The 15,602-nt window shown below is 43.3% G+C and overlaps 1 protein-coding gene across 2 annotated transcripts in view; it reads right to left on the reverse strand.

The window, feature by feature from the left end:
- Positions 1-777: 777 nt before the first annotated feature.
- Positions 778-15,602, reverse strand: part of exd3 (exonuclease 3'-5' domain containing 3) — a 44,806-nt gene continuing 29,981 nt past the window's right edge. For both annotated transcript variants that reach the window (XM_080046317.1, XM_080046318.1), the window contains 2 exons: positions 2,013-2,079; positions 778-1,897 (listed from right to left, as the gene is read on the reverse strand). In XM_080046317.1, the coding sequence (XP_079902443.1) occupies positions 1,542-1,897; positions 2,013-2,079 (423 nt within the window). In that variant the 3' untranslated portion in view covers positions 778-1,541. The remainder of the gene's footprint in view (positions 1,898-2,012; positions 2,080-15,602) is intronic.

Below are 15,602 nucleotides of genomic sequence, written 5' to 3' on the forward strand. Positions count from 1 at the left end.
CGATTTCAAACACAGTCATTAAAAACACATTTACCTCAGTGATTCACAGTGTGACCTGTCTTTGGAAATCTCTGTGGCTTTTTTGATCCAAGTTAAGTGATCAATTAAATAAAGTGCACATCTGGCTATGGTTATGGTTTTTCTCAGATTTTAGGAGTGTAAAACTCAGCCTTGTTACATAGTCTCAACGAAATGCATTCTGTGTGCTGGTCCAGAATATACAAACAGAAAATGCTGTAATTGCAGCCCCCACCCAACCACACACACACACACACACACACACACACACACACACACACACACACACACACACACACACACACACACACACACACACACACACACACACACACACACACACACACACACACACACACACACACACACACACACACACACACACACACACACACACACACACACACACATTAAAACCCTTTCATTTTCTGCAATCACACACATTAGATGTGCGGTTTGTGAAAAGATCAGAGGAAAGTAAGAAAGACAGGTATGTGAAAATATGTTGGGATTTAGGCGGTGCATGTGTTGGGTTACTCTGTGACCTGTCTGCCCCTGGGCCTCGGGGCAGGAAACCCCCCCACACTGTCAGTGTTACACCAGACTGACATCAGTGAAGCTGAGGTGATCTCATCAATCTGTCCCCTCTTTGTGCTCCACCATCTGTTTCTGAAAAACATGGACAATTAAAAATACCTGCAGACAGATAAGAAAGGATTTGGATTCTCACAAATTAATAAATGAAATGAAAATCGGTTTATTAACACATTCAGCTTTCAGCTAAATTATTAAAAAATGTACAAATGTAGTAACGGAGAATGACAATATACAGTACCGCAAAAGAAAGGCCAAGGAACTCCCGTCATACTTAAATTGCAATGTAAAAACAAACCAGGAAGTGTCAAATGGAACCCACTTTCACATGCTAATGCATAAGCTAACTTTATGCGCTTTACAGTTTGATGATGTTGATATAAGTCCCTGCTGTGCAGGAATAAATGTCGTACAGTTCAAATGAACCATGAATCAACATGAATGTGCCATAGAATAACAGTGAATACATAAAAAAACTAAAAATGACAAAGTCAAAAACGCTCTTTGGTTGACTGAGTCTAAAACTCTTATGAACACATTAAAACTTTCTAAACTGAGCATCTGAACAGAGCTTTGGGCTGATAATAGATGTGAATACATGAGGTAAGTCTTTAATTTTAACTCACTTATCAAGGGAAGGACTGTTGTGTTTATTATTTCTTTATTACTAAGTCTATATCCAAATGATTTGTAATGATAAGTGACAAACGTTAGTGTTCCACTAGACGCACTAAATTCACAGTCTCCATGCCTTCTTTTACAATTTAACGTAATTTTTTAAATATAAAAAAAAGGGAAAAATTTAAAACCAATATTAAATATGAGGCATTTTGATTAGATTTAATGACAGCTGTGTGCCGAATGCGTAAAAAATAGAATCCTAAAATTGGTCTTTCAAGGTCAGTTAAACTGCAATAGTTTAACGTGGGTCAGTTCTGCTGTGATGTGGCTGCTCCAGTGTCCTCGTCCGTAATGTGTAAGACCTCCTGGAACATGGAGAGGACGCGGCCAAAGTGAGAGCCTTCCCAGAACACCTTGCCACATCTGGTGCAGACGTAGAAGGTGGGTATCCTGGGCAGGAGGCCGAGGGGCACGGCATGCAGCTGTATGGGAGCACCGCCGGGAAAGGTCAAACTGTCGGGGTCCAGGCCAGAAAGGGGGGCCCACTGACACTGAAGGGCATACCTGGGCAGTTCAGGGCTCTCACTGGGGGTCACTATGTCACTTAGATTGTCCTCTCCCTCTTGTTGTGTGTAGTCAGTGTTATCCTCCTCTAGCAGAAATCCTACAAATAAAAATGTCATAAGACTTTTTGTCAGAATTATAAACCTTATATATTGTACTCGGTACCAGACACCTAAAATGACCTCTGTTCCGTAATACTGTGTGCTTTGACTGACCTTTCTCTTTCAGCATTCGGACCATGTCCTCTCTGGGCACTGCCACATACTGATCGCTGTTACACGCCTGGATTAAAAAAGAAAACAAACAAAAAACATAAGAAGAAGGGGTAAAGAACTGTTACTAAATGGTTACTTTACGCTAAAGAACAACACATTAATAATCTGAGTTTTTTTTTCTTTATTGTAAGAAAAGACACGGTAGATCAGTAAAAATGGAACAAGATACATATAGTAGGATGAAGAAAAAAACACAAGGGCTTGTTGCGTGGCCCTCCTTAAACAGTATGCCACATTTTCAGATTAAATTTGAAATGTGTTAATGTTGACAAAAGTATAAAATGAAAAGATTAACAGGATGCCAGCTAATGTAGAGGGCTGTTTAAAAAAATTGTAAAAATTAATAAATATATACAGTATCTCACAAAAGTGAGTACACCCCTCACATTTCTTCACATTTTTCTTTATATCTTTCCATGGGACAACACTGAATAAATGACACTTTGATACAATGTAAAGTAGTCAGTGTACATCTTGTATAACAGTGTAAATTTACTGTCCCCTCAAAATAACTCGACACACAGCCATTAATGTCTAAACTGCTGGCAACAAAAGTGAGTACACCCCTTAGAAAAAATTTACAAATTGGGCCCAAAGTGTAAATATTTTGTGTGACCACCATTATTTTCCAGCACTGCCTTAACCCTCTTGGGCATGTAGTTCACTAGAGCTTCACAGGTTGCAACTGGAACCCTCTTCCACCCATTTATGACAGCATCACAGAGCTGGTGGATATTAAAGACCTTGCGCTCCTCCACCTTCCGTTTGAGGATGCCCCAAAGATGCTCAATAGGGTTTAGGTCTGGAGACAGGCTTGGCCAGGCCATAACCTTTACCCTCAGCTTTTTTAGCAAGCCACTGGTCGTCTTGGAGGTGTGTTTGGGGTCGTTATCATGTTGCAATACCACCCTGCGGCCCAGTTTACGAAGGTTGAGTGCACGTGGTCAGCGTCGTACACAGAGGTTGGCTTTGGAAAATAGACGTATGAGTGCTGCCAGCATTGCTGAAGGGCTTGAAGGGGTGGGGGGTCAACCTGTCAGTGCTCAGACCATACGCCACACTCTGCATCATACTGGTCTGCATGGCTGTCATCCCAGAAGGAAGCCTATTCTAAAGATGATGCACAAGAAACCCCACAAAAAGTTTGCTGAAGACAAACAGACTACGGACATGGATTACTGCAACCATGTCCTGTGGTCTGATGAGACCAAAATACATTTATTTGGTTCAGATGGTGTTAAGAGTGTGGAGCGGCAACCAGGTGAGGAGTACAAAGACAAGTGTGTCTTGCCTAGAGTCAAGCATGGTGGTTGGAGTGTCATGGTCTGGGGCTGCATGAGTGCTGCCAGCACTGGGGATCTACAGTTCATTGAATTCTAACATGTACTGTGACATACTGAAGCAGAGCATGATCCCCTCCCTTCATAAACTGGGCCGCAGGGCAGTACTGCAACATGATAACGACCCCAAACACCCCTCCAAACGACCAGTGGCTTGCTAAAGAAGCTGAGGGTAAAGGTTATGGACTGGCCAAGCATGTCACCAGTCTTAAACCCTATTGAGCATCTTTGGGGCATCCTCAAACGGGAGATGGAGGAGCGCAAGGACTCTAATATCCACCAGCTCCTTGATGTCGTCATGAATGGGTGGAAGAGGGTTCCAGTTGCAACCTGTGAAGCTCTAGTGAACTACATGCCCAAGAGGGTTAAGGCAGTGCTAGAAAATAATGATGGCAAAACAAAATATTGACACTTTGGGCCCAATTTGGAAATGTTTTCTTAGGGGTGTACTCACTTTTGTTGCCAACAGTTTAGACATTAATGGCTGTGTGTCGAGTTATTTTGAGGGGACAGTAAATTTACACTGTTATACAAGCTGTACACTGACTACTTGACATTGTATCAAAGTGTCATTTATTCAGTGTTGTCGCATGGAAAGATATAATTAAATATTTGAAGAAATGTTAGGGGTGTACTCACTTTTGTGAGATACTGTATATAGGGGAAGGTGGGGTGATTTGTGCATTTTGGAAGTTGCAAAACCCCTTGTTTCTAGAAAACCGTGGAAGAAATTGGAAATGTGACCACATATTTAAGAAGAGCCATCCATTTGACTCATCCTGTAAAGAAGGGAGACACAAGGAATAAGATATAAGCACATTTAAGCTCAAAAAACTGTGTTTTGCCTTTCAAAGTAAAATTTCCATGATCAAGGTTTTTTGATTATTGTGTCTGAACAATTATAGACACGTTTGAAAACATTTGACACATGTTTTAGTGCTTTGGTATGCTACACTTTGAGTCTATATAGTTAGCACAATGTCAACCCTAAATTGCTGCATCATGCCTATTATCCAAAATTCTGGGGATGGGGTGATTTGTGCGCAAGGGCCTGGGTGAGTTATAAGTAAGTAAGTAAGTAAAATGTATTTATAAAAGCACATTTATGACAGTTTGCACTGTCCAAAGTGCTGTACATAGTGCATTCAGTAGGTAAACAATGAAGGTAAAATAACAATAACCAAAATAAAAGACGTAAAGCCCATACATCCACATAAACACAGATAGTAGTGCAGAGGTAAGTAAGTAGTGCAGAGGTTAATGGGGAGGAAACACCAGGGTGTACATATGGGTTTTGAGCCTTGATTTAAAGGCAGAAATGTAGGGGGAATCACATTTGTCAGGTGGCAGTTGGTTCCACAAGCACGGAGCAACTAGTGCAAAGTACATTTCTGAGAGTTGTGCCAGTGGCATGGCTGTATACGCTGGTCACCAAAAGAAAGTGATTGTCTACAGTAGCTCAGAAGAGAGTGACATCTCAATTCCACTTAACGACACCACTGATGAGAGTTCAGATGGCCAGAAAGATGATGATGGTGACTTTGTCATTGTGACACAATGACGCACAAATCACCCCACTACGTGGGGTGATTTGTGCGACAAGACAACTTTTTTTCCGAAAGCTATATTTCTTAAACAGTTTATTCCAGATCCAAAGTTTTTATTGCCAGGGATGCACAACATCCTGAAATATATGTACATATTTGAGTTGGAGACATAACTGTCAAGGCCTCACTTTAAAATCACTTTGAGTAAAAAGTTGCACAAATCACCCCACCTTCCCCTATATATATTTTTTTTTTTACATAACGGGAGAAAGGCGTTTGGGGAAAGGGGTTTCTCATTAATCCTATTGGCAGATAGCAGATAGTGTCTTTAATCCCTGTCAGTCACATAGCGTGTGAAACTGTAAGTGTGCTCTGGTTACGCCATGGCAACAAACTATAATGACAAAGGTTCACCTGTTCAAGTGTTAAAACCCCGGTGTAGAACAGAGTCGCAGAGCCTGAAAACTTGTGTGGACCCATTCACACCAACGACAAACAGACATTTCCCTCTCTGAGTCAGAGTGGCTGCCTCTGGTGTGAAAGGGGGCTAAGTGTTACCGACCGATCAGATCAGTGTGAGTGTGTGTGTAGAGACAGCGTTTACGCCTCAGTGACGTTCACATGTCCATGTTGTCCTGTCCTTCTCAATGGTAAATGTCTGCGTGGTGGGACATTAGTGACCTCTCGTTTGCCTGCCCCTAACGTGCACGCACACACACACACACACACTCGTCTGTGAGCCATCCTGACAGCACGTTGGTGCTAAAAGCCTTGTCAACACACCTGAGCTCCACCCAGCAAACAGCACTCAACTCAAGAGGTGGGCTGTAAATCAAACCACACTCACGGTCCCTCACAAAGCTGGATCTTTGAGGAGCGCGCTCAAGGCCAGCTCGTCTGTCTTTACCCGGGGTAAAAAGTTAAATGAAGACTGCAAATCAGAAAAAAAGTATGTGGCCTCCTCTGTGTGCACATGCAGAGCGGTGTTTGCCTCTGCGGTAACTGAGGTCAGCACAGGAGAAAGACGGCTAGACAGTGGAGGTGTGGGAATAGCAGAGGTGTCATCTCTCGACCTGTCTGTGGGAATGAAGCTCATCTCTCCCTTGGTACATTCTCTTCTTTGTATTCTGCCTCACTCACACACAGACTCACACACAGACTCACACACAGACACACACACACACAAAGAATACATTCACAACACTTTACAGTTCGCCAAGGCTACACACTACAGTGCGCATAAACCATTCCTGCATACAAGTGCACATGCAGCGCATACACACGGCTCACACATACAAGCGCAGGCGGCAGCCAGGAAAACAGACCCAGCTATTTGCTCAGCTCAAAGTTTCCCAGAGTCGAGCAAGCCAGAACCTGCTCTGAACTCTCCAGGCTAAGCCACGGACCGGCAGGCACACACGCACACAGACTCACACACACAAAACCTCCAAGGAAATAATTTGATCTTTGATTAATCAAAACACGCGCTTGTTACGAGAGCAAAGAATCTTCAGAGATCTATTAGACACATGAATAAAAAGAGACATTATGAGGGAAGTTCAATAACATTTATACATCACATTATGTGCACAGTTAACACACATCATAGTGATAGTAACAGACATGTAGCTTAACCATACGTGAACAGGCAGTGCTTTATGGTTCTCATGGAAATGGACATAACAAAATGAACTCTTGAGGTCTCGGGGAGCCTTATATTTTTGAATGAACACAGATGGTGGCTCCTTGCTTTCATCTGAGATTTGAAACCAGGTTGGACCGGATGAGTTTTTTAACATTTCCTATGTTTTTGGGTTGCCACAGAACAGGAGGACTTGATTTATCCTCTTTAGTGCTAGAGGTTACACACACGCAGTTGTCAGAAGCATAAAGGTGCCGTGCTCTGCTGCTCATGCATGTCTTGCGACACAGAAAGCATTGGACTGACAGTATTGTCAAACTAATTCAAATGCTGCGTGTTTGCACAGGCAAAACCTCACATTTGTAATCATCAAGTAGCACGGGATGTGGCTTCAGCCGGCACAGTCTGTCCAGGTCGGTCAAAGGGGCTTTTTGAAGCTTTTAGCCCGCGACCGGTTCACTCTGCCATGTTTATGATGCCGTTCTAAACATGTGTCTTCCAGGTGCATGTCTTCCCTAACCACAACTCACAAACTTTTCCCCATAAGCACCAAATGTACTGACCAAACTGCAGTGGAAATGCTGGTTTGTCTGTATAGATTGACATTTGCAAGCATACCAAATTTGGCTTTAAGGTTTTCTTTCTTGCAAGTTAAGGCCACACATTTTCCTTTAACTATAGAAAGTTTTCTGAAGTTGCTACATTTCCTCTCCCTGTCTGCCTTTTGTTATGTGTCTTTCAGGGAACCTCCTGCATTCTCACACTTGGTGTGGCTGTGCCAGAGAAAGAATGCTCCTTGCCGTGACAACAAAGGATATCTAAAGTGTGATACTGTGTTTCAAAGGATGGGAGGCGGTGGAAAGAAAGAGGAGAGAAAGGGGGATAGTAGGAAAGAGAGGGAGGGGGAAAGGGGGGGGGGGGTGGAAGATTTTTTCCCCTAACGTTCTCACACACACACTGCAATGGTTCTTTAGGCAGCTCCCATGGGAAAATCCTAGACCAATCTCAAAAGGCAATGCTTTTAGGGCCGATGTAGGTCACGTGATCAGACCAGCCAATCGGCCGCTAGTGATTTGATTCAAATTGTGCTAGGACAGGTAAAGGGGCAGCGTGGGAACTGGAGACACAAGAAGAGCCAGAGCAGAGACAGAAGTGCACCACCGTGTCCCTTTAAATATGTTGTCTTTTCCTGCTAATGTCCAATGTCCAATTTTAAGGTTATTATTTTTTTTTTAAAGATATTTTTTTGGGCATTTTTATGCTTTATTTGACAGTGCAGAGAGACAGAGGTGAAATGGGGCAGAGAGGGGAGTGACATGCAGAGAACGACCGCGGGTGGGAATCGAACCCGGGTCTGCTGCTGGGCCCGGCCCGGGAGGGGGACGCCTTACCAACTGAGCTAAAGGCGCCCCTTTAAGGTTATTTTTAAGGTTATTCCAATGTTCCAAGTTCTGCTGTGGTCTAAAACATATACACAATACTACTGTACAGTGTGCCTTCTCAAAGAACAAAAATAAAACATACAGCACTGTGAAATGATGCAGGTCCATTGTCAAGCTCAACTGGAAAAAAAAAGCGCCACCTCATACTTAGAAGTGATGAGTAATTAGAAGCCGACCTGCCAAAAAGCATTGACCTTCTTTCTCCTGCTTTCCCACGCAGTCCGAAGGTCACGCAAGGTGATTTGGAAAGCCTCCAAAAGCGATGGGACAATCTCACGCACAATTCTTACTGGACGGACGCAAACTGCGGGGAAAGTGACCCCGTTTTTTTTGTTTTCTTTGGCTGGACAAAAAGGAAGGAGAAAAGGAGTGGAAGTATTTCTCTTCATTTGCACGCTCTCCCAAATGAAAAAAGCTGACATCATTTCAGAGTTAATCATGGAAATCAAGTTATCTTTTGAGTGGAAAATAAAAGCCTAAACACCATTTGTCAGTGTGCAACGTAGTACCAGCAAACAAAAGGGTGATGGGTAGTCGTTCCCTTTTAATAATAAAACCCTGACTGGAAGACATAAATACTACGTTGATTTGGTTCAGTAGCAGCAACATTCCACTACTTACTTCACTATAACTTATCGTACAGCTTTTAATCTTGTGCGACACATGCAATGACTGTGTTTCACATGTGGTCAGTAGTTCTTAAAGTATTTTTGTGGATCCGTTTTAAAAGTACATCCTTCCTGTATTTACTGTATCTAGACACCTGGAGGATAGGTCACTTTTTTCTACTGCATCAGACATGGCAGTGACCTGCTAGATGTACTTTCCCACAGTGTCCTGAAGGCATCTGGCCAGTGTTCTCAGCCCCGACAGTCTAAAGGTAATTACCAGCTCCGCTAACTAACCACTAACACCTGACAGCAACCTGAACTTGGACCACAGCGGCGGCCTGTCCTAGCTTGACATCACACACACCTTCCTCTGACTCACTTTGCTCTCACACATATACACACACACGAAAATATACACTAATGAACTCACACATACTTCACAGGCATGAAGATGTAAAAACTCTCACACACACACATTCACACCCTTTCCTGACTCATGTTTGCACCCGCTCATTTGCACCTGCATGAAACGCATTTGACAGAAGTCACGTTATTTCCTTCCAGATTTTTTTTCCCAGGGTTGTGAATCACCCGGCTGTGTTAAACGGAATATGAATATGTTAATGCTGTTTGTTTTATTAGGTTCATACTCGCCGGGAATTTTAACAATATGGAAATTGACATGCATGAAAACATATAACAAATCACACAAGACAGATGATCTCAATTTTCTATACCAAGTTGCTTTTTTTTTAATACAAGCTCCTTTATTCAGTCAGTCCTCATAGATCAACATCCATTTCTCATCAGCATTAAAGGTGGAGTCAGCAATTCTTGAGAACGTTTGTCGTCAAAATCACTTTGTCAAAATCCGTGAATATCTCTTCATGATCTGCTACCTGAAAGCCCCAACCACAGCGAGTTCTACCAGCATCCAATGCGTAAGTGACAAAAACTGCAGTTGCATCGGGTGGCCACTAGGGGCAGGTTTCAAAACGGAGCAATTTCTCATTGACTCCTATGTTAAATATGCCGTTTTCACAGTATTATTAAACCTATTTATGGCTTGGTACAAAAAAACATTCTAGTCTGTATGTTCAGGTCATATCACCATGAAAGCACTGAGGGGGGTGAATTTTTCTCTAGCAGGCTAGTTTTTCTTCTTTTGGAGGGTAAAATGTATGAATAATTAGGGGCACGGTCTCTTGAGCTACCCACCCGTTGGCCCTCACTTCGCCTCGGAGGTATACGTCAGCTAGATGGGCGTATCTCATATAAATGCCCTTTTTTGGAAGGGGACATGAGGCGAAGTAAAACTATGACAAGATAACGACGTGCATAAGCCATGACGATTGGATGCAGTTGGAATAACTGAGGTCAGCCTGGATGCTACATCCATTTTATATACCATCTATGGATAATACACAGCATAGGCTCTGTAAACGGGTTAGTGAACAAAAAGGGCCCACTTTATCTAGCAACATGCCCGTTTACAGAGCCTAGGATATCAATTTACACCAGATTTCTTTTCAGCGCACACAGTACACTTTTTTTACAGTAGTCGGAAGATACGTTTCTGCATACACATTACACTACTGTAGTTTTAGTGTTTATTTTTGACTGAAAATAATTTAATATGTAATGTAACGCTTCTTACTACATTAGGTGATGGTGTGAATTGATGAAAGCCTTTCATTATTTATCATTAACATTTATTGGTTTACTGTGGTGAAATCCAGGACTCATATCTTTGACTTCAATATTTGTCAAGAAAGTATTTTCTTATTTTATGCAGCTCTTTTTGAAGTCTTTCTCCTTCGATCTGTTTACCTCTTACTCAATCTCTTTTGGTTTCTCTTGTAAACTCTGTTTTACACTTTGGAGCATTTTGCTCACCCTTCACTTGGCCTCAACAATTATTTCCCTTTTCTTCCCTCTCCTTTGCTCCCTTAGTCCCTTCTTTATTAGAGCTCACTAAAGGGGGTAATCAAGAAGATAATTGTGCAGAGTCTAGCAGATAACAGTCTAGCCGTCAAGCCAAATAACACTAGTGCTTTCCCTGGGCTTCACACTGTCAGTTTCTTCTGTTTTTTAACCCACTCAACCTTCAATCTCCACCTCTCTCTCTCTCTCCTATTGAACTCATGTCTTCTCTCTTTACTTGTTCTCTGTCCTGCTTGAAGCTCTGTCTACCTCCTCCCAGAATTCCCTTCAATCCCAAAATCTCCTTCGCACCAGTTTTCCCTCACCTCTAACCTCATTAATTCTCTCCTTCTCCAAGTACTTTTACTCCCTCCCCTCTCTCTCCTCAGATGCCTGATAGCTGAGGAAAACAAGGTCCTGAAAAGGTCTATTGACAATGCTTCATCTGGGGTGGTAGGATGGTCTAGAGGAAAGGTGGCCAACCAGTAACCATGAGGTCGCTGGTTCGATCCCCGGCATCGGACAGGAGGGTGTTAGTTAGTAAAACTAGTGGTGGCTGGTGTTATGCCAGCGGTGCCCACTACCATTGTGTCCTTGAGCAAGACACTTAACCCCAAACTGCTCCTGGGGCGCTGTACTATGGCTGACCCTGCGCTTTGACCCCCTCCGAAATGTGGTAACTTGAGAGGGGATATGCGAAAAGACAATTTTCAATGCAACCATTAGCCCCTTTCACACAGAGATTGCGGCATATTGACGGAACGAAAGAGCGGCAATTTGCCGGCTCTGCTTGGTTAGGTGTTATTTACACAGAACCAAGCAACGCCAGCATGTTGGCGCATCAGTAGCCCCTTTTACACAGCGTTCCGGAATGAAAGAGGTGCTTGTAAGCAGCGGGTGTGACGTAAACATTTAGCGCCGCGCCGGTCACCTGCTTTACAACAACAACACTGGCCGGTGAATTGAGAGCAGAAGTGCTGGGGCTTGCACTAAGAGGGCCGTATTTTACTGTCCCCGTGATGTGCCGGTTGATCTCGCTACGCGCTGAGTCCAACATCTCTGGGACAGTTAACCAAACTGACATCACTCCGCTCACTGCGTCACCTGTGTGTGTGTGTGTGTGTGTGTGTGTGTGTGTGTGTGTGTGTGTGTGTGTGTGTGTGTGGGTGTCTGTGTGACAGGTTGGCTGTGAGCGAGTCTCTTTGAGAGCAGTGCTCTGCCATTCAGACATACACATACACACTGTGTGAAGTCACGTTACTGTAGACAGAAATATAGTGTGGATATACACTCAAACTTAGAATAATAATAGCGGCGGCGATCCGGTCGCAGCCTAGCTTAGCCTAGCCTAGCTTAGCCTAGCCTAGCTTTCCCATTCACTGTACAACTTCCCCTGGGCAGAAATAGACTCATACACTCTGCAAAATTAAGAGTGGGGGTTTGTATTGAGCAGCGGACCTTATGACCAGCTAGATTACACGCCGTTCCTTTTATTTGGTGATTTTTACTGGACATCAGGCCGCCGTGGTTTATGTTAAACACACGTCCTTCAACTGCTAACATGGTCGCATGTTTAGAACGTAGGCTATGGAACGTCAAACGCCCCCCTGTTCCGCAACAACAAGCTGGCCGCATTTATACAGAGAGGCGGAACTGATTGTGTCGGCAATCTTACTACCCCCCGAGGTAGTAAAATTCCCGGAACAATCTCTCGCACCTTTCTTCCCCCGTTCCGCAACGGTCGCATTTATACAGCAGGGCGGAGGGCCGAAATTCCGGCATATTCCCGGCTTTCACTGGCTGTGTAAAAGGGGCTATTGACTAGTAAAGTAAAGTAATTTAACTTAACTTATTCTCACTGGGCGATAGAAACAGCTCATCTTAAAAAATGCTAAAAACTGGATTAAACCGCCAGCCAGCCGTTGTTGATACGTTGCTTTTTTTCATATTAGGAGTTGAAATTAAAACAACCAAACTTAAACATTCTAATGTGGAGGGGGAATGAGATAGGTGGCTCCGCTGTAGTAGTCAATTACCAATTGACGTGTCGATTATTTCATTAGATAATTGTAATGAAATAGTCAAAGTAAATTATTTTAGTGCTTGTAGTTTTATCATGGAATATGGATAGTAAATGGCAGAATGTTGTTTTACGTTTGAAAGGAACCCTAACAGAGCGATTGCATTAAGTTACACAAGTTTCGAAGACCACGAGAAATCCTAAATAAACTCCACATGCTTGACTGCACGAGCCTGGGGAAACCCTGGGATCCTTCGCTGCCCGTTTTCTTTCAGAAAAACAATTGTTCAGCAGGAGAAATGGCGGCTATTGTGGCACTGCCATATGTGCAAATAAAGACAACTGCTTCTTTTAAATGTAGAGCATCCATGCAACTGTCCGTCAACATTTGTCTATTTGAGGCAGACTGCGGGCTCCGAATGTTTTCACCCCCTCTGCCCGTGTGGTGTGACGTTTTACACACACGCATATACTCAAACAAACTGTCCAAATATGCAACATTTTCCCATGCCTTCACTGCGCCCATTCAACAAGATATTGTTACGACATCCCCAGATTTCCTTGACATGCGCTAACAGTTCCCAAACTGCCATTACACCCACACACACACTCCAAACTGAAATTCCACTCACTCGACTTAAACCCATTAACCTGAACTGCACATACACACACACACACACACACACACACACACATAGAAACACACACACACACAGATAGAGAGAGACAGCCCCGTCATGGGAGAGCCAGCGGCAGATTCCTTTACTCAACGTTTATCGCTGCTGGCGCATATTTCAGCCCCCCCCCCTTCTCCCTTTTCCTTTTTTCCCCCTCCCTCATCTCTTCCTGATGTAGAGGCACGCAGGGAATGTTTTTGTAATACAGAGTGATTCATCTAGGACTGTAAATATTGACAGTGGTGGCGGTGGTGGCTGCTGGTCTGCCCTCTCTCTCTCTCTCTCTTGAGAGCTGCGAAGGGAACGGAGAGGAGACCACTCTCCCACATGGGATTTTTTTTGACAGACAAGGTGTCAGTGACAGGGTGGGGTAGCGGGCAAATCATTTTACATACCGGCTTTTCGTGGCCGCTGGTACGACACTCACGATGCTTGCGTAACCCAGATGTGGGAGTTGTTGCTCAGCAAGCAAACACGTGGCGTAGGATAGACGGAGTACGAAATGATGGTGAAAAATTACCAAGAATGTCTTTGGTGCTCCAAACATAACAGTGGTCAGTCAGTAGATGTGAATCTATTGAAATTTGATTTACCAGGGTCCCAGCACTGAACCTAATAAACTTCCTCTGTAAAGTCTGTGCTTTTGTAGCTTTTTTTTGCTTTCAGTTTGATCTGCGGCATTGTTTTGTAAAGCTAGAACATCTCCTGTATTTCAGCACAAATATTCACTTTTGAGCTCTCTTCGGACTTCACTGTGGCTAATTCTGCAGTTTGAGTCACACGCTGCTGGTCAGATTCTCAGTTTATTCTTTTTACATGTCTTCAATTCAAAATCAAAAAAGCACAATCCCAGTGAAAGGAATATGATTTTGGTCTGATAAGTGAGTTGACAAAGTTCGATAACAACTTGATACGTTTGTGTGTTCAGAAAATTGCCTTATTGCACATCATTTCAGATACGGTCAAAACACACAAACTGAGTGCAATTCATGATTTCTGCATCCGTCTTATGAGCACTCATGCTCGGATATTTGAATTCATTATCATATAAGCATACCATTCCCAATAGGCTCCTGAGACTGAGCACAGGGAGCTGAAGAGGTTACTAATAACGGGTGATGAGAGTTTATCAAAAGTTACACTTACTGCAGGTTTGCAGTATTTAAAATACCTCAGAAAAGTAGACAGCCAACATGTTCAGGCTGCTCATTCATATCTAAAGCTTTGCGCAGGTATTACATTTATGGCTGCCGAAAATTGCCAACTGACAAAACCATAAATGTTGAAGAAGCACTTAACATGTAGTACACAAGTAGAAAACAAAACACGACAGAACATGAAGTGGCAGAGAATCGTCATTCATGCTTGAAATATACTAAATGCTGTTCCAATCCAATCAAATGTGTGCTTCGTTGTTACACCAACATGACTTCTTATTTGTAACAATTCTAAGTGGCTTGGAGTCATTACACCCTCGCAGGTAATTGTCCACATTTACATCTAACGCTCACCCCAACTCCACAAAATTCTTATTGTGATCAGTGCCTCAGTTGACCAGTAAATGGGTCTGTGAACACTCCAAATGCCTGCGTTTTTATCTCAGAAAAAAAGGATGGTTAACTATTTGAAAATGGGATTTTATAGCAACCACAAATTACAATCTTCTCCCCGACACAATGGAGAGAGATGCTGAGAAAAGATAGTAACATCATTACTGCTTCAAACGGTTATCACTGCTGAGCTTTTGGGCCTACACAGACCGACTCAAACACACGTCATATACTATATTATCAGGACACACACACACACACACACACACACACACACACACACACACACACACACACACACACACACACACACACACACACACACACACACACACACACACACACACACACACACACACACACACACACACACACACACACACGCTATGGGCGGGTGAGATAAAGGCAAATAAAAGAGGGGAAAGGGCTCAGGGTTAAGTGGCAATAATGATGCCGAATAAGACATCAGTGTGTGTGTGTGTGTGTGTGTGTGTGTGTGTGTGTGTGTGAGTTGTGTTCAAAGTCACTTCAAAGTGTCTCTGGGTAGCCTTGTTCATGTCAACAGGAGACACGGGAAAGGAACACAGCATTAAACGCAGAGAGGTAGAGAGAGGGGGAGGTAAAAAAAAAGAGTGAGAGAGAGGGTGTGGGGTTAAAAAGGAAGCAGTACACGCTGGTGAACAAAGGCTGAAGGGAGAGAGAGAGCGCTGAGGTTGGAGGAGGGTAAAGGGACGGGTTAAGGAGAAGTGGGTCGGAGGTGAGAGGTTGGGGGGTATTA

This window comes from Ammodytes marinus (assembly GCF_949987685.1).
Source record: "Ammodytes marinus genome assembly, chromosome: 18".
NCBI lineage: Eukaryota > Metazoa > Chordata > Actinopteri > Uranoscopiformes > Ammodytidae > Ammodytes > Ammodytes marinus.